The sequence below is a fragment of the Ostrea edulis genome, chromosome 6, assembly GCF_947568905.1.
Source record: "Ostrea edulis chromosome 6, xbOstEdul1.1, whole genome shotgun sequence".
NCBI classification, from domain to species: domain Eukaryota; kingdom Metazoa; phylum Mollusca; class Bivalvia; order Ostreida; family Ostreidae; genus Ostrea; species Ostrea edulis.
Window position 1 is genome coordinate 67,413,438 of NC_079169.1, and position 20,271 is coordinate 67,433,708.

Genomic DNA, 20,271 nt, shown 5'->3' on the forward strand with positions numbered 1-20,271 from the left:
CATAGTTTTAAACTTGTAGTCATTTCAATAGAGCCAGTCGTTGACCAGTGTTGTATAAATGGTTGGGAAACGGGTTGAGAATAAAGAAATTAGAGATTATATAAAAGTTCGCACAAATCGAGAATGTTGAAATTCATTTTCACATATGTTTGATCCTTTGGGGCTAGGTTGGGGCCGCAATATGGGGTCAAAATTTTCCATGGGAATGACGATTGATGGGGAAAAGTCTTTTTAAAATCACATCAGCTCAACAAGGCCATGGTGACTCAGGTGAGCGATGTGGCCCATGGTGACTCAGGTGAGCGATGTGGCCCATGGTGACTCGGGTGAGCGATGTAGCTCATGGTGACTCAGGTGAGCGATGTGGCCCATGGGCCTCTTGTTTTTATATAATTATATATTCATATCAACAAGAGGTCCAAGAACCTTTGAATAACGATCACCTGAGAATAATACAATGTTCAAAGCACCCTAATTCAGTACATATACACGTATGTAGAACGCATCGTTTAAATCAAGCTCTGATGACAGAATGTCGTAACATTTTTGAGATCCATTTAATTCTAATAATCTATATACAAATATTTGTAACATGAAGGAGTGTCATACCAATATGACAAAATTGTGACAAGGTCATAAGACACCGATTATAATCAGCGCATGTGTCGCGTCCGAACAATTACATGTAATATCTGTCCATTATAAAGTTATTGACCAGAGAAGGTTTCTAACTATTTTTACTGGGGGTGACTTCGTCTTTTGTCTTTATTCAGGACCAGGAAACACCGGTCTTCACTCTTCGGCGATCTTGTGCCAAGTATATGATCCTATCTCTCCATTACAAGATGAGGTCGGGTTTCGTTATTCATATCTTACCAGTAATACCGCGATTTTGAATTTTGCTAAGTGCCCTTAAGTATCACCTACTCATAATCACTTTTCTATGCAAAATATGAACTTTTGATGTATCGATTAATTTGAATTACAATGTTATCACCTAGATGTTATACCAATGACTTTGATTTTACCAAATGACCTTGGTTTAGGTATATAACACAATGCCTGTCTGTAAACGGAGCTAAATATTCAGGATGTAAAGAGTGTTATTAAACAATGATGAAATGCAGTTTTGATTTGTGAGTTCTATAGCTTTACCTGCGATCCATTGATTACGAGTTTGAAACCATGTGTACAATTGTAGAGGCCTCAATGCTCATTATATATGATTACATGTATATAACCAGAGTTTATGTGTTAGGTGTCCAGAAGTAAAGACAATTTTAATGATTAATGAAATTACTAATCCCCCGACCAAGAGATCATCAATTTCACAATTTTTAGAGATGTATCCATGTCAATATGTCAACTATGCACCGAGTTTTTATGCCTACAATATCCAAATACAGCCTCAAAGAAATTACAGCGTACTTTAGTCTCGGTTCATATGATAAAGGTTTTTAAATACCATGATCAAATACACATTGGTTATCTATATAACCGTATCAGTGATTGACTTTTATATTCCAATTGTTTGCTGGGCGGTCGTTAGAATGAGGCTTAGAAAAATTAAATCTAACACACACACACACACACACACACAGAGAGAGACGTGACATGTGTAAAAATGTATACAATAATTTTAGGATGCATGTCAAATGTAGCTGAGTGCTTAATAAAAATGTTGATATACAACATGTAGGTGTCACCATGATTCCTAGCACATAGGTGGGTGCAAATACGAAACTAAGACACGTGCCGGTCAGTTGCTGAAGAAATTCCGGTGAAAACATGCATGGTCCAGCAAAAAGGTCTGTAGCTGAGAGGGAAGGTGGATGGCCTCATATGAAAGGTAGATTTTTGAGAAGGGCATATAGGGTTCTTGATTGTGCACAGTGTCTAAATCCCCATGTTTGGTACTGTGATGGTATGGGGGTGGTGCGGAATAGCCCAAATGAGAGAAAATCAAAGCAAAAAAGGGGAACCTGCTCAGAGCATGTTTTGTGCACCAGCATCAGTATGTAAATTACATGTAATTTAGGGTCATAATTTATTAACTACACCAATATGAAGTACAAGTATTGACATAAAAGGGGAATATGATTTTTCATTAGTCTGTCATAATCTGATTTTGATGTATACCCCCTATCCACATGTTTCAGAACCAAAGAAACTGTCCCTTGCCACCAAAACCAGCTCTCGATCGTTCCCAGCGTTCGTTCACAGTTCCACTGGTGTAGCAGAACGTTTCGGAGGTCTGAAGCTCTTGAGTTTAGTATTGGGGGGATAATTATGAAGATAATTATATGGATTGTGTACTGTCAATTTTCAGCAACATGTTTTACGCAAAAGCCGTGAAGACTGACCCCGTGGATAAATACACACTATTTTTTATACATTGATCGCTCTACAGTAGGAAATATTCGTTTAACGGCGAGGGATAATGTAAAATTTGATAGGGAATGTGAACTCATATACCCTCCCAAAAATCCACATAACTAGTAATATACTATAGCTTTCTAAATAAATTGTTATTAACATTTGATGCATGCATAAACAATACGACGTTCCACGTCCAACCCCTCTCCTTCTCCTGCAGAAAAGAATGTCCCCCGCGCCTATAAAATAAATAGCTCATGAACCAACATGAAACTCAAAACATTTCATTTGTCATTTTGTTCTAGAACTTAAACTTTAAGATTTTTATCGATAAAAACTCGCATACATATTGTGCATAAGGTGGAATGAACACCCATAGTCAATTGATAGAGCGGCAGTTCTGGTCTCTCTCAATATTTTCCCAGAGAGCGACAGAGCCTGTATAGTTATTACACGATTAATGTAAGTTACAGGCAGGCCGAGCGCTCTGAATACAGCAGGCATCTGTAGCTGTGCCGGAATTAAAGGTTTTATGTACAAACAGTATATCCGGAATCTTACCGTGCAGAACGAGAAAGCTGAAATGGCTAGCTCAGGGAAACTAAAAGTCCTACTGATTCTGGGTAGCATCAGAGACGGTCGACAGGGGCTAAGGGTTGCCAAATTCATGAGGAGAAAGTTGGTAGAGAGGAATTTTGATGTTAAGTTCTTTGGTGAGTATATATTTATATTCGGTCTAGGTTTCACCGGCACGCATGGTGTCAGTGCAGTGTGAATATGATGATATGTTACAATATATGTTAACTATTCTGGCCGCTTTGTTTAAATGCTCGTGTCTATAGGACTAGTGAATACCGGAAAAATAACAATAACATTAGGATTGATCGATTTGTTCTAGTTTGTCAACCCGAATCTATAGTAAACAAACACATGGGTTATCGTTCTTGATCAGCAGTATAAGTTCCTCGATCAATACCATGTAAACATTCTACCCCCCCCCCCCCCCCCCCCCCCTTCAAAGTACTCTAAAATTATGTTTCAATATTTAAAAAAATCTCAATCAAGTACCCAATGGGTTCAATGTCAGCTACTTTATCAATGTATACATGCCTACAAATGTGTTTCTTTAAAAAGATTGTTTAATAAAAAAAAAAATACGATAAAAATAAGTAAATAAATCCCTTTTTAGGTGTCTTCCTTTAATTATTTTGAAATATTATTTTGTACCTTATTAAATTTGTTCATCAACGTTTAAGTTTGATTTCCATATGTATAGGTCCTACATGTACAGTGTATATAAATTGAGAAGGCCGGATCAACTTGAAATATATGTGTTGAAAAAGCAATACAACTTGTAACTGACGGCAAATAAATTGAAAATCAAACAACAAATATTTAACATTTGTGGTTGAATATATATATATATATATATATATATATAACTTCATAGAATCAGAGTGAATCTGTTCAAAACAATGAACCCTTCAAATCAGCAAAAAATGTCGATTCATGAATCATTGTCATCCTGTCAGTAATTCCTGCGTAATTTCCTATGTGCATTGGCCTCGGAGAATTTCCTATGTGCATTGGCCTCGGAGGTCACCAGTCCGGGAAAATGCGAAAGAGCGACACTGAGCACGTGTTAGATTTATACGGAAACATATTAGGGCCGCAGCGGTATCTTTTTTTAGTTTGTTATAACAAATTGATAATTTGTTTTAACAGATTAGTAATTTGTTATAACAGATTATTAATTTGTTATTTCAAGTTACTAAATTGCTATTTAAAATCATCAATTTAACAAGAGGCCCACATGCTTTATTGGTAACCTGAGTATCACTACTGCAAACGGTTTTGAAATCGATACTAATTTTCCTAGTTGCATATCTAAGTAGCATATGTACATATATGTAATTTCTATTCATATTATATTTAGCTTTTGCAGATTAGCTCAGACTCAGGCCATCTTTAAGGCCCATGAACCTCTTGTTTTGCTTTATTGCCACTTTAGTTATAATTGTAACTTAAAAAGCCTTCTAATACATATGGTGCTAGATCTGATATTGAGCACATAACTTTCAGTTTACAGGAAACCCATTTTGAAAATGTATGCATGTTCTTGATTGAAAAGTTTTTGTACCGGTGGTATTTCACATTTTTTCTTTAAGAATATTTATGAATAAATATACCCCCCCCCCTTCCCAGAAAGGAGACATATTGTTTTAGTGTGAATTCTTCCATCTTCTTCCGTTTCTCATACTAAGTTTGTCCGGGCCATAGCGTTTTTGTCTTTTGACATAGACCTTTGATATGTGGAGACTATGGAGAGACAATTCACGATTGCCTATTATTATGTCTTGTTGTTTGATATTGTAATCCATTGTTGATATTGATAATCTGTTAAATTTGTTATAACAGATTAATAATTTGTTATAACAAACTAAAAAAAGATACTGCTGCGGCCCTATTATGCTTCCGTAGATTTACAGTAAACAATGTAACATGCCAATTTTATTGAAGGTTCACTCTCAAAACGAGTGGCACATTCGAGGAATTATTACTTTCTTACACTTATATTAAAACAAACTACACGTGCAGTTACTCACGCCAGTTTCTGTCTTTGTATACGCCTCGGTCTCAGCAACCCGATTATGTTCGGCAATCATCGTTCTCATGTCCGTGTGCATACGACGCAATGGCGGTTTATACGAAACGCTCATTGTAGGTATGCTTTCAAACAATATTCCCTTGATTATTTTGCTGATTTTTTCTTCAGATCTTGGGGATTATATCAGTTATACCGATAGGTGTTATAAAGGTATGAACCGCGACGCCTCGCTTCCGGTCTTACTAAACAGAGTACGATAGAGTACTTTAGAGTACGTTGGTAAAATTCCATAATCTAATACAATTTAACTGCTGTTTGTAGGTGTTTTTACTTTAGTTTAACCTGATAAATATATACATCTGGAATATATTGTGTTTCTTTTCATTATATAGTGTCGGTATACTTTTCATGTTCAAAGCACGAATATATCGGTGTGAAGCGGCGCGGTTCATACACTTATGTATTTTCAAAAACGAAATTTATTTCTTAATTGAACTTTTCTATATTTCTGTACAAATGATATTTAATTACAATGATGATACAATTTCTGTTTGATTAATTAAATTATTATACGATTCCATTAATGAATGTCACATTCCATACAAACGCGTGGTGTATATATATATATGTGTATATATATATATATATATATATATATATATATATATATATATATATATATATATATATATGTATGTATGTAGGGTATATATGTACATGTATGTATGTATGTATGCAACATGTATGTATGTGTGTGTGTGTATGTATGATTAACTTACTACAGTATGCATGATGAGATTAACTTATTATCACTGGAGCAGAGGTCATTTAAAAAGTATCTAAAATATGCCGAATATTCGTATTTACTGAAGGGAATGAGCATGATAATGCATTCTGTCTTTTGTGTGGCTTGTAGAATACAATTTCAGTGTGGGAAAGAAGGACGGGATCAGAACATGCTCTTGGACAAATTTCCCCGATTTTATTTTGGGAAGATTATTCTGTTTCATTTCTGAAAGAAAATCCGAGGAGGGAAAGGACTGCTTCATTCTTTTATGTACTGATTCATGGTGATTGTTTCCATTACAGATCCGGTTGAAATGAACTTTCCTATGGTGACCAAGCCGGTCCATTTTTTTGGTCCCGAGAGAACAAACGCTCCTAAAATACTGGTAGAAAATGAGAAATTTGTCAAAGAGGCGGACGCTTACGTTCTTGTGTCTGCCGAGTATAATCACAACGTCCCTCCGGCACTGACCAATCTACTGGACGCTTTTCCGGGCAGCGCTTACGCCTACAAACCAAGCGGCCTCGTCTGCTACTCAATGGGTTAGTACCAATCCAATCACGCGAGTTTGTGATAGATATATATATATATATATACACACCCACCAAGCATATTACATTGATACATTGTACCGATACGATAAAATCAATGCACTACGTATATAATTTACATATCGCATTGAAAGACCCGTGATTTCTACTTCAATGAAAGACTAATATCGTTCTTTTAGCTTTTTTTTTTTTAAGTTTTGAAAGAATTCATGCACTGTACATAATTCATAATATTTTTATCAGTGGCGGATCCAGGATTTCTTACAAAGTGGGGATGTTATTGACCGCGGCTCCGGGGTTTCGAGACTTGTTAGGTTACTTTCATAGTGTATTCTAGCTATACTTTATACATAATAACAACAAATAATTTGTTTATCTATATGGACTTATTTGTATATATAATGTAAAATCATATACTTTTGCTGTTGTTCTACTAATTTTTTTTATTTGGTCGCAAGGGGATGGGGCTTTAAATTCGCCACTGTCTACGATATAATTTTGTCGGACATTTAATTTCGTTCCTAGGTCCCTTTGGTGGAATGCGAGCTGCTATGGCCCTGAGAGCGATCACGGGAGAACTTGGCTGCCTAAGTGTATCAAATATTTTTGGAATTCCCACAGTGCAACATGCATTTGATGAAGAGGGCAATCCGAAAAATGATCACATGGAATCTGGGGCCAAAAAAATGTTGGATCAATTAGAATGGATGGCCCATGCAATGAAAAATCATCGAGACAAAGTCGGTCTTCCCAGTTAACAAGACATATTATATTTCAGCATTACCTCAAATATCATATATGAGTTAACCATGACACCCCGAGTTAGTGATTAGGTCCAAGTTTAATATTTTGTAAATGTGTTTTAGATTTTTACAAAATAAATTTAATTTATTCATTTTTTATTTCATTATTTATTTTTGGTTAAGAGTTCCGATTTTACTAATATCACCGATCTATTACATATATTCTTAATCATTTCACGCGCGATTGGATAGTGTTGCATGCACGTGGTTGGTTGTTCATGTACCTAGGCGTAGACAAACAAACGCTTCTTTTGCTGTGCAAATCTCTTACATACGGTAGATAAACTCTTGACGATGGTTACCAGGCTTACAACTCTGGTTGTAAGACCTATTGCAGTTGGAAGCAACCTCTTGGAATCAGGGTAACAACCACTTAACCTAAGCAGACTCCACCTTTCTGTAAGGTACTGGGTTAGGGTCTCTTCTGACAAAACAAATCCTGCAAACGCACTACTACAAGCAGTGGCGTAGCTTCCATTGAGGCAACCGAGGCAGCTACCTCGGTAAAAAAAAAACCCACCTTTTACGTTGTTAAAATGTCGATAGCTTCTGGGGGGCTGCGCCCCCCAGACCCCCTGCCTCGGTAATATTCGAACCCAAGCTACGCCTATGACAAGCTCCTCACACTCTCACATACACGAACAACAATCCCAATAGACGGTGGTAGAAGGAAAAGAGAAATGGCCCCTTTGGCTACCAGATATGGCAATTCAAAAACGTGGGCTACCTGAGCCATCAGCCAAACAGTCATTGCCAATGGCACCGTGAACCATGTCTTCCCCATTATCTGCAACAACACTGGCAGCGGTCCTACTAAACAAAGTACGTTAGAGTACGCTGGTAAAATTTCATAATTTAATGCAATTTAACTGCTGTTCGTAAGTGTTCTTACTTTAATTTAACCTTATAAATATATATCTGGAATATATTGTGTTTGTTTTCATTATTTTAGGAATTATTTTGAGTTTGATCCCCATCAACTACCTATTTACATAAAGTACTAGTGCCTTGCATTACATTTAATTTTCTAAGATTATGCCTTTATCTTATTTTTAATTAAAGTATTAAGTCTTTTTTAGTCAACTGAACAGTGAATTCCATGAAAATAAATCATTCAGTGGTATCTAGATTTACATAAAAATGAAATGATTACATATATGAAGATGCTTTCCTTGATGATTGTCGCTGTTGTTTTAAATCAACACTGGATGTGTTTCTTTAAACGCCAGCAATTATTCAATTGATTTGAATCACTAATTGGCCAGTGGACAAAGAAACATAATATAAAATAAATTGATGAATTGAAAAGGGAGGTTTAAAAAGGCATAGAAACCCCTTAAACAACCGGGGGGGGGGGGGGGGGCAAGAAAATCAAAGATAATTAATTCCGAATAACTATTAATCATATAATGTAAAATTAATTACTGATGTAATATGTCACTGCGACACATAAGAGTTTTATTCTCAGGGGTTCACCAACATCTACACTGATGGGAACAAAAATCCCACCACAGGCAAAGGGGTGCAACCATGTTTAGTCCCAGTGACTCCAACATGAGGGGTATTGAAGCATGCACGATATCTAGAGTCAATTCAACAGAGATTGCTCTTATTGCTGCATTCAAACACATGCATAATAAGGGATACCGGAGAGTGGATGATCTACAAATGTAGGTCGGTACACCAGACACATGAACAACTGCACACACCGCCAGGTCCCAGAAACTATCACCCAGATTAAGACTATCTACTGCACAACCATTACAGAACAAACCTCCTACAAACAACTGCACACACCGCCAGGTCCCAGAAACTATCACCCAAATAAAGATTATCTACTGCACAAACATCACAGAACAAACCTCATATAAACACTTCAGGCAAAAGGAGTCACTTTTTAATCTCCAGATTCTGCTAACCATACCAAATAGCAATCAATTTTATTTTTAAAATGGGTGGCACAGCAACTAACATGCTTAAGCTTGTTTGTTGCTCTGTGGCCTTTTTTATGCACCACCTTTTTAGTTCACCTGAGCTGTTAAACCTTTCACATTTTCGACTTCTTCTCCAGAACCACTGGGCCAATTTCAACCAAACATGGCCAAAAGCATCCTTGGGTGAAGGGCTTTCAAGTTTGTTCAAATGAAGGGCCATGTCCCTTTCAAAGGGGAGATATCACAAAAATGCAAAAATAGGGTGGGGTCATTTAAAAATCTTCTTCTCAAGAACCACTGGGCCAGAAGAGCTGAAATTTACCTGAAAGCTTCCTGACATATTGCAAATTCATGTTTGTTTAAATCATGGCCCCCGGTGGTAGGATGGGGCCACAAGGGGGGGGGGGGGGGTCAAAGTTTTACATACAAATATATAGGGGAAAACTTTAAAAATCTTCTTAAGAACCACTAAGCCAGAAAAGCTGAGATTTACATGAAAGCTTTCTGACATAATGCAGATTCAAGTTTGTTCAAATCAAGGGTCCCGGGGGTTGGATGGGGCCACAATAGGGGATCAAAGTTTTACATACAAATATATAGGAAAAATCTTCTTCTCAAGAACCACTGAGCCAGAAAAGCTGATTTTTACATGAAAACTTTCTGACATAGTGCAGATTCAAGTTTGTTCAAATCATGGCCCCCAGGGATAAGATGGGGCCCCAAGGGGGGATCAAAATCTTACACACAAATATATAGGGAAAAACTTTAAAAATCTTCTTCTCAAGAACCACTAAGCCAGAAAAGCTGAGATTTACATGAAAGCTTCCTGACATAATGCAGATTCAAGTTTGTTCAAATCATGGGCCCCGGGGGTTGGATGGGGCCACAATAGGGGATCAAAGTTTTACATACAAATATATAGGAAAAATCTTTTTCTCAATAACCACCGAGTCAGAAAAGCTGATATTTACAAGAAAACTTTCTGACATAGTGCAGATTCAAGTTTGTTCAAATCATGGTCCCCGGAGGGGGGGGGGGGGTAGGATGGGGCCACAAGTGGGGGGGTGGTGGTCAAAGTTTTACATACAAATATAGGAAAAAGCTTTAAAAATCTTCTTCTCAAGAACCATTGGGCCAAAGAAGTTGACATTTACATGAAAGCTTTCTGACATAGTGTAGATTCAAGTTTGCAAAGGGTAGTTTGGGCCATAATAGGGACCAAGGTTTTACATGCAAATATATATGGAAAGTCTTCAGATGTGGGCCAAGGTGACTCAGGTGAGCGATGTGGCCCATGGGCCTCTTGTTGATATTTAGTAGTATTCTTAACATATATCTATTGGCTGGGCTACTTTTGTCATGTCATGTGATTAGTCATATTTGTGTCATGTGACTAGTCAGCATGTTTTTGGTTGTATGTTTTACCCTTTAACTATTGCTATATTTAGTTTTTTAAGCCCAGCCAATTGATTGTCATGTAATTGTAGTTAGTTTTTTGTCATTTGTTAGATTTAATAAATGACATTGTCACATGATTTTGAGTCCTTTTCTTCATTTATATGAAATATGCAGTATTATATGAAAATTTGAGCAAAAACAAGCTGCGAATAGCCAGAATTATTTTCCTCTTACTGCAGAAAATTTGTGGATATAATAAATTTTATTTTAAAAATAACATTGTGGAGTTTTCTCTTATTTAAGCTGTGAGTCCAAGTTTCAACTAAGTTTTTTTTAGAAATCCAAGTCTGGTCATCTCCATGTTACACAATTCCCTAAAAGCAAATGTACACACAACTATCGTTCTTTTTTGGCAAACAAAAAGGAATCGTGTGAACTTCTGATTAGTCTGACAAATTAAATGGATGGCTGGCTTGTCACCTGTACCAGTAAGAGAGCCTTTACTTCGAACAGACCTCCCCTACCATGTTCTTAAACTCGAGAAGACATACATGTATCTCCATGATTATACAGGGGAAAATCCAGGAGTTGATTGAACACAGATGAACATTTGCATTAGCTTTTTAGAAGCACGTCTCCGGATTATACTATGGAGATCCAAGGGCGATTAACTCCAGGATAAGGAGATAGACCTATCCACCACCCTTAGGAGGTCCTGCCACAGACCAAGTGTAGCAAGGCCTCTGCTGGGCAGTCTGCACTATAAAGTCACTTATCATCGTTTGATCAATAAGACATTCGTAACAACATCGTAAGGACGTACTATCATGTCAATAAGACATTCGTTACAGCATCGTAAGGACGTACTAGCATGTCTCCTACCCCTAAAAAAACCCACCAAGCAATGTACAAGCTTGTACAGTTGTACTTTATAATTGTACAAGTGTGTGTTTTGTATACATGCATAAAGCATCATTGTTGTGATCATTCTATGTATGTTGAGAATATCTATATTATGTACATTTTGTAAATGCTACCTTGTAACGAATGCACCTAACCTAATTAATATGTTGTTGTCTATTCACATTAGTAAAGAACAGATTTATTTTCAAAGGAAAGAAACAAGGGAGAAAATAAAATATATGATGTACTATAATTTGTACTGTTTCACTTATTTTATGACTTTCAATGTCAAAGTGAATGTCGATCTGGCAAAAGACAGAAGTGTATCGGAGAAACATATCTAACAAATTAAATGATGTCAAACAAAGAAAACATGGGTGAATCCAGCACACTTTATTTTGTATAAAGTCGATCCAGACATGCGTCAGGGAGGGGAAATGTAGTAAAAAAAACATTGATAAATAAATACACACACACAAAATGCATAGTAAAACTGATACTGGAATTTGCAATACAATATTGATTTTAACATGGTTGGACGTAGCAGAACAATGTTTTAATGCTGAAATTACCTTGGCATTTCTTGTAATGAATAGAAAAGTACATGGATTTTCAACAACTACCCATCATATTGGTTTACGATGTTAAACTACCTGTCATATCAATTTACGATGTTCAACAACTACCTGTCATATCAATTTACGATGTTCAACAACTACCTGTCATATCAATTCATGATGTTCAACAACTACCTGTCATATCAGCTTACACACAAGTCGCTTATTTCTTTCTTCACTCTATCTTTCAATTTTTGTTCAATATACATGGACATCTTAGCTTTATTTAAACTGTTACTATCAAAGCCTAATTATTGCAATAAATAAATAATTTTTCACATAACAAATTCATACACAACCAACATTAAAAAAAGAGAGATAATTTCAAAATGATTGTACATATAACCATGATAACAATTTATTCAGAAAAAAGCCGGGCATGTAATGTAAAATGACATTTACAGTTATGCCCCTTGAGGGACCTTCGTTGCTGAATCTGCACATGTTTCATCACTTATTGCACGCTTACTTCCAGGATTTGGCACTGTGTTTTGGTGACCCCTGGTCACTCCTTTGGTTTGATCAGTCCGTGTTGCACACAGACTTCCAGACAGGAGGCAGCACATTTGACGACCATCTCCCTCTGGGGGTCCTCCAGTATAGACAGAGCCATCAGCACCTCCAACATCTGTCCTTCGATCACTTTCTCTGCCATTTCTTTGTTCACTGATAACATGTTCCTCACAATATAACAACCACGGTGCTGGATTTCCACGTTTTCATTCACCACTACACTTAGTAAAATTTCTTGCCACGGACCAACCTGTAATGAGTCATGTAGTAGATTAAAATCAGAATCATATCAGCACTGCATACAACAAAATAGAAGCCTCTCTCTCTCTCCAAAAAAACCGTCAGCTGAGGTGACACTTTCTAAGTTTTTGTCTAACTTATCTAAAATTCAATAAATTTGAGGGAAGATTATTTTATTTATCTTTATTTCAAATCTGATACACACTGAAATCAAGGGAGCCCTCACCCCTAGAATTTTATTGCAGATCTTTTCGCTGTTAGACAACATGGCCATGGCACCCGCTGCTGCCCTCACGACCAGCTCATCCTCCTCACCACAATAAAGCACCATCAACTTCAGGCGGTCAGTTTCACCCTCGTAGATTTTTACAACCTAAAATAAGGAAATGCTAATAAACTTATGGAATTTTACAAAGAACATAGAATTGTAAAAATAGCACCAAAATCTTTTTTTCTTCCAAACTCATTTTAGCTATCATTCAATCTAATAGTAATTAAAATTAGATCCTCGTGTAACAATATATACGTGAGTGGATCAAAGGATTTCAATTAGATTGGCTAATATTCTTTTTCATTTTTTAAATACAATAAATTACATTATCAATGATTATTGCTTTGTGTCTTATATGAATGGAAATCCTAATGAATGGATAAAATGACCTTAAAATTTTGTTTAGTGAAATGCAATGAATTTGTAAATGGTACATTCCTTCCTGACTTTTGAGCTCAGTGTTAGGTTTGCACCATTATTCAGTAAAGCTGATAAATGTGAAAGTTATCTATCATGCTTAATGGCAAAACTACCATGGACAAATTATAACTGAGAGTAAAATTCATATCAAGGTTTATAAAGTTGCACTCTAGTGTTACCATCAAATGTATACACAAATAAAGGACTAACTGGATTTATTTTTGATAAAAGCAAATGTCTCCCCAGCTCCCCAAATTGAAAGTGCTCCAAATTATCACCCCCTCCCCTTAATGTACTACATGATATGGAAGAGAAAGCATGAGCAGGAACATAGACATTATGAACTGTGCATTGTGCATGGAGGAAGTAGAGGGATGTGCTGAGGTACTAGTAGGAAAATGAACACACCCTTGTATATGAAAAGAAAACATTTATAAAATATGCCTCTTTGACCTACTGTAAAGTGTAAGAAAATATCAGTCCCCTGAGTCAGAATAATGTGAACATCATTAAATGATAATGAAGTCTTGTACAAAATTTCAAGGCTATTCGATAACCCTTATAGGAGAAGTGTTCATAAGCTATTTTACATCCTCCACCCCTCTTAGATCTACTATAACTTTATGTAACAATTGAATCCCCATGTTCCGACAATATGTACATCTGCAATTGGAAATGAAGCATTGTACAAAGTCTCAAGTCTATCGGATAAGCCATATAGGAGAAGTGTTCACAAGCTACTTTTCATCCTCCACCCCTCTTAGATCCACTATAACTTTTAGTAAATAATTGGATCCTCACATCCTGACAATATGCACATCTACAAATGGTAATAAAACATTGTACAAAGTTTCAAGTCTATCAAATAAGCCATACAGGAGAAGAAGATTTTGTGACAGACAGACAGAATGCACAAAAACAATGTCTCCCCCTTGAAGAGGGGAGACATGATGATCAAATCCTGTAATTAGTCAAAATTTATGAACTTATAATGTTCAAATCATATTTCCTGAATTACCTTGACTTTTAAAATATCTTGTCCAAAATCTTGCAAATTAGGTCATATACCAGATTGTGTGAAAAGTAATCAAAAATTAAAAAAAAAAAAAAATTATGAAGACAGAAAAAGCAACAAATACATGTGGTTGTAAAATTTCTGAAGCATAATAAGACTGTGCTGACCTCCTCATTCATGACCATGTTACACATACACTCCGTAGCGGCCCTCCTCAACATGTCGTGGTCCTCTGTCATGTAGTGCTCTATGGAAGGCAGCCCCTTCTCTGCCACTATCCTCTTCCTTTAGAAAATACAAGATACAATAAAACCATAGATTTCAGCATTACATCAACAATGTCAACATTATTACAATCTATACAATGTACTACACATATTCAATCACATAATATGACAGTGGTCAGTTTTGAGAAGGGTTGAACAAGCTCTATAACACCCTTCTCCACTTTAGGTTGAACATTTTCGTACAAAATAAAGGCCATTTACTGCCATGTTGAAGTTTACATCAGCCCATCTTTGTTGCAAAGTTACATTGTACCATCTAGGGTCACTTTCCAACCTTTAAAATTTTAAATGGATACAACATTGTAATACAAAGTAGAGTACAGAAATTATTCACATGTGTAGATTGGGAGAATATAGTTGCCAGTCATCTTTACCTGAGTGTATCATTGAGAGAAGCCAAGTTTGTCAAGGCCAGCAGGGCCTCAAAGTTCTGTAGTGCTGTCCTGTCAATGTGGAGCAAACTTAACAAGGGGCGCACTACCTCGTAAATCTGAAACAAGAGGCACATACAGCACCAAATTAAACAAACTTACAGGTTAGCTACCTCAAATTTAAATGCATGTATGTACACCAACAATTTTACAGATTGATCATTTGTTAGTAACATCAGACATATTGTTCCATGGAACAGTAAAACTAGCATTATGCATCTCTATGTTGTCTTCATTTGTGCAAAGTCTCATTCAAATTGGACAAAAACTAGTAGAAGTAGCCTTTTCTCATCAACCTCACAACATGGTTTATTCATAAATATAAAATTTTTGAAATTATTGTTTCTGTTATTCAACCATTCCTTCCAAAATGACATGACTTGAACTGTACAGATAAAACTGTATTCACTCCCTGTCCCGGAAATGTGGTCTCCAGATTAACAGTGATGGGGATCCTAAAATAAAACTACTCACCCTCTGTCCTGGAAATGTGGTCTCCGGATTAGCAGTGATGGTGATCCTAGCTAGGGACCAGGCTGCAAGGATCTTTCCAGGATCTGTGTTATTCTTGGTGGACAAGTCAACTAATGACTGCAAAATGAAATCAAACCTACATTGTACATACATGTGTGTACTTTATTACCTTTGGAAATTAAAAAAAATTACGCTGATATAGAAAAACAAAATCAAGGAAAAATCGTACAACAAAATTAAGGAGACATCACACACCAAATTGTTGTAATGTACAACAAAATTAAGAGGACACTTGTATCTACAACAAAATTAAGGTGATGCCTGCACAATAATATTAAGGAGATATCATATAACAAAATTAAGGAGATATTGGACAATAGATTAGGGTGTATTGTGCAAGTTTTAACTGTGATGCATAATGTTAAATCTCATTGGTTTGTGGTGGATTTGGTGAATCCATTGGTGTGTCTGGGCCACACAGATGTGTGATTTTCACTAAGATATCACATCTGGAATATTTGGTTTCAAAGATGTATCAGATTTCACAATTTGTACAATGTTTACCTTGGCTCCCCCTTGCTGTACTACAATCCCCCTCAGATCTTCTTCTACAGTGATGGCATTGTACACCCTGTCAGTAAACACAGTAAATGTTAACAAGATAAAAGTCAATAAAGAGTCTCAGTAAAACTTCGTTCTACATTATCAAATGTTACGAGGGTTGTCTCTAAATTCCGTGGACTGGACTTGTAACTTTCAAAGTATCGATTTATTTTCATAAAAACTGTTATACATGTATATTACCAATTATACCATTGTTGATCAATACCCAAAATTTCAGCTTTGTACTTTATTTAGCTTTTTGAGAATATTAATCATTTTACAATAAGGTTGTGCTCGGCGACTCAACCTGCAATGTCAAAATTTTCTCGTGGTGTTCGCGCGTCTGAGAAAGTCCTTCGAACATGAAATCCTTCTTTGATTTTCTTCATTTTTAAAAGCTGAGGTACCCAACGTGCTTATACCCTATGCACTCATGAATTATCTAATAGAATGCGGTGAACAGACGATTGCTGATTCTCAAAATTTCTTTGATCTCTCGTGCAGTCAGACGTCTGTCTTCCCAAATAGCATCATCCAGTGATTTTACCGTTTTTTGGTTTTGTTTTTTTTTTGCCTATTTCCTTCGGCCGGTCTCTCTTTCCTGGTGTACTGTCCTCATATCCTTCAGAAAATAATCTGTGTCATTTGAACACCAGGGAACGAGAAACATCCCTGTGCGATTCTGTTTATTTTAACTTCTTGTGAGTCTCCGTTGGAGTCAAGTCGAGTTCTGTTCAAAATTTTATGACTTCTTGGTGTGCCACGTTTGACGCTGACGTTGCCATTTCGCTGGATATTTGCACCTCCTAACTGTTGCACCATATGTCATAATTCATTTAAATATTCCGTCATAATGATAAAATTTCCCAGGTATATAAATGAATATCTAATTTAAATTCCTCTATAAAAATATTCTATCAGAAATAAAATGAACAATGTTTTATTCAGCGATTGTAATTTCATTTCAATTATTTTAAATCACTATTTTTACACTGTGCCACTTTATGCTTCCCTATAATGAAGAACCTGAATTTTTCCTCTTCAATGCCAAATAAAATTGAAACTTTATACATCTTTTTATTGAAAACTGTTTGCTCTTCATGTTGTAAAAGTTTAATTTCTCAGTGATGTTGGATAATAGAAAAACGCTGCTTGTCCACGGAATAATGGGACAACCCTTGTATAGGGAAAACAGTCTATCAAGTGTCTATGTGAAATGTAGTACTACATTATCAAATGCTAATGAGATAACAGTCTCTAAAGTGCCTGGGTAACACCTAGTTCTACATTATGATAAAGATATAAAAGTCTCTAAAGTACAGGGGTAAAGCCTACATGTAGCTCTACATTTTTCAGCATTGCATGACTGATCCTTGCAATTAGCAAATCAAATTTAATACCATAGGATTGGATTGCAATACAATTTTACACTAGTGTATCAGATAAATATTGACGAGATAAATTTAACATCCACACAAAAATTGACCTATTACATGTACCTAGGCCAATTCCATGTGAAAACAGCTCCCGTCCTCATGAATTACTATAGTACTAGTATCTCATCTAACAATAACATTGGTTAATTATCGTATTTCAAATACAACTCAGTTTATAGGGAATATCTGTTGGTGTTTTTAACCATAAATGTTGATTTACAGTTGCAAGCTGTTAAATCTCAAATAAGAAATGAGAAGATAGTTATTCCCATTCTAATGCGATTTCACATTTTGCTTAATGTTTATTCCATTGAGTTGTGCATTTTCATTTTATGAAATATGTTATGAAATGTTTAACCTGACATTATGTTTTCACTTCATTTAAACAATAAATTATCAAATGCTTCCTTTGTTGTTTCTTCGGGTGATGAAGGTAGCTAGCATTGCAGAAAAAATTTTTTTTACAATGATTGCTACCTTCATCACTCCATGAAACATTTTATTGTTTATATTTATATTTTTAAGTATTGTTTTAAAATATAAACTAGATTTAAGTACTAAAATATCATATGGTTGACCCATTCGTTATGCTAAACGGAACAGCCAATGCACCCTTTGACCTTGATGACGCTCCATATTTGGTAATGATTACACAGGCAGGTGATACTAAAATACCGAATTGAACTAGTTTACAACAAACATGCATTCATTGTCCCAAATAAAAGCAATGTCAATTTCAATAGAAATATAAGAGAAAAGATTAAGTGAATGTAAATATTTCATTATGATGTCATAATCATTTTAGCTTTCCATCTTGTTAATGCTCAATCAATTGCCTCAAACCTCAGTGCATTTAACCAATCAAATTGCAGATAACCCAAACAGTAGCAATAGAATTCAATAGTATGCAGTTTAAACACCCACATGTATTACAAGTACTTCGTGAGATTAACTTATGTATGTAATTTCCTATTTTGACAATTAATACAAATACACAGTACTGACAAGTTTTTCCTGATTTTTGTTTACCTTGAGATTTGTTCTCTGGTATTGGTACTGTCTGTGGTTGCTATGGAAACCATGGCTGTTATAACTCCAGCTTTTGCCAGTTTCTGGAGCCTCTGTTTGACATGCTCTGGTTTGTCCTGTACAGAGTAGTGTTGATGTATGCCATAAGACAGATTGCATTAAAAGCTATTGTAACAAATCCAACAGAAATCAAAATAGCCCTCCAATGGGATACACTTACAAATTATTAACTGTACATAAATCACTTCTTGACATAAACAAAGTACCACCTAAGCTTAAAACTCTGGCCAATATGTGCATTCTGGTTTGCATGAGGATCTCAAAAGACAAATTCTGCTCACTCCATACTTCATTACTAAATGCAATAGATATTGATGTAAAACAACCAGACAACCTTTTCATGCTCCTCTGGTACATGCTGTTTGGAATATTTGGCCAGCTCGATCATCTCTGGCATGATATCCGGTTTCTCGTAACTGTTGGTCAGGTTCACAAACACAGAAGCCGCTGGATAGAGGATGTTCTTGTCGGCTTTCTAATGTAAGAAATGAGTACCGGCGTATCATGTTATTGACTTCATTATGGTTGTATGTAAATATACTAGTATCCTTTACAATAAAATCATGAAAACTTTCTAATGAATTCAATATCCCCCCCCCCCCCCAACCTGAAACAAAATTGTTAAGACTTTTAAAGCTTAATTGATCTCAAATAGTGGCCTCTCTACCATGGACATTTGTAATCAGGATAATGCGCTCTGTGATCGAGTGAGACGGAACGGGGGAGGGGTGCATTTATTGATCTAATAATGTCAGGCTTTTATGGGTCTTAAATTGCAAACTTATAACATATTTGGGATTCACGGATTGTAAACCTAGGATTGAAATAACAAAATAATACCTGATGTAACTGCCATATTTGATGTTTTATCAGATGTACAAATCCGTAATAGTCTTGGGCACAAGTGCTGAAGTCATTAACCTTTTAATTTGGTTTAATTAAACCTTAACAGCGTGACTATCCATAAAGTAACTCTATGCCATATTGTATTGCTGTTTCATTGAAATGTGCTTTAAAGGGGCATGGACACGGTTTGAGCTGAACATTTTCAAATCCCCCCCCCCCCCCCCCCCCCCTCATTTTTGATGTTTACAATGCTTAACTAATGAATTTCTAATAGTCAGAAAAATTTTAATATCAGTTGTTAAGTTACAAGTGAGATACAACATTTATAATTCTTTGTTATGTAAACAAGGCTTGTGTTATGTTTTTGTTTACATAGAGATTCCTTAATAGAAATGAGCATGTTTAAATCCAAATAAAATGTGCCAAAGACTAGAAACTGTTTAATTGTGATAAATCTGCTTTAAAAGAAACTTTTACTAATATATTTAACCTACTTACATAAACAAAAACATGGCACAGGCCTTGTTTACACAACAACAAATTTTTGCTGACCATTAAAAATACCTTTAAACATAATTAACAAAAGGCCCATCGCTCACCTGAGTCACTTTGGCTCATATTTAATGATTTTTCCCATATATTCGCATGTAAAACTTTGATCCCTATTGT

General features: G+C 35.8%; 2 protein-coding genes across 2 annotated transcripts in view; one reads left to right on the plus strand and one right to left on the minus strand.

Moving 5' to 3' along the window:
- The first annotated feature begins 1,585 nt into the window (after window positions 1-1,585).
- LOC125647935 (quinone reductase-like) lies at window positions 1,586-7,218 on the plus strand. Its single transcript, XM_056140557.1, has 4 exons — window positions 1,586-1,849; window positions 2,160-3,089; window positions 6,074-6,313; window positions 6,848-7,218. The coding sequence occupies exons 2-4, from the start codon at window positions 2,909-2,911 to the stop codon at window positions 7,078-7,080; spliced, it is 654 nt and encodes a 217-aa protein (XP_055996532.1). The 5' UTR covers window positions 1,586-1,849; window positions 2,160-2,908; the 3' UTR covers window positions 7,081-7,218.
- A 4,520-nt stretch (window positions 7,219-11,738) lies between these two features.
- The window catches only part of LOC125646126 (protein unc-45 homolog B-like), a 28,771-nt gene continuing 20,238 nt past the window's right edge, over window positions 11,739-20,271 (minus strand). The window contains exons 14-21 of the mRNA XM_048872286.2: window positions 19,091-19,231; window positions 18,697-18,812; window positions 16,193-16,259; window positions 15,629-15,745; window positions 15,098-15,213; window positions 14,604-14,721; window positions 12,957-13,103; window positions 11,739-12,740 (exon numbers count right to left, since the gene is read on the minus strand). Coding sequence (XP_048728243.1) covers window positions 12,483-12,740; window positions 12,957-13,103; window positions 14,604-14,721; window positions 15,098-15,213; window positions 15,629-15,745; window positions 16,193-16,259; window positions 18,697-18,812; window positions 19,091-19,231 — 1,080 coding nt within the window. The 3' untranslated portion in view covers window positions 11,739-12,482. The remainder of the gene's footprint in view (window positions 12,741-12,956; window positions 13,104-14,603; window positions 14,722-15,097; window positions 15,214-15,628; window positions 15,746-16,192; window positions 16,260-18,696; window positions 18,813-19,090; window positions 19,232-20,271) is intronic.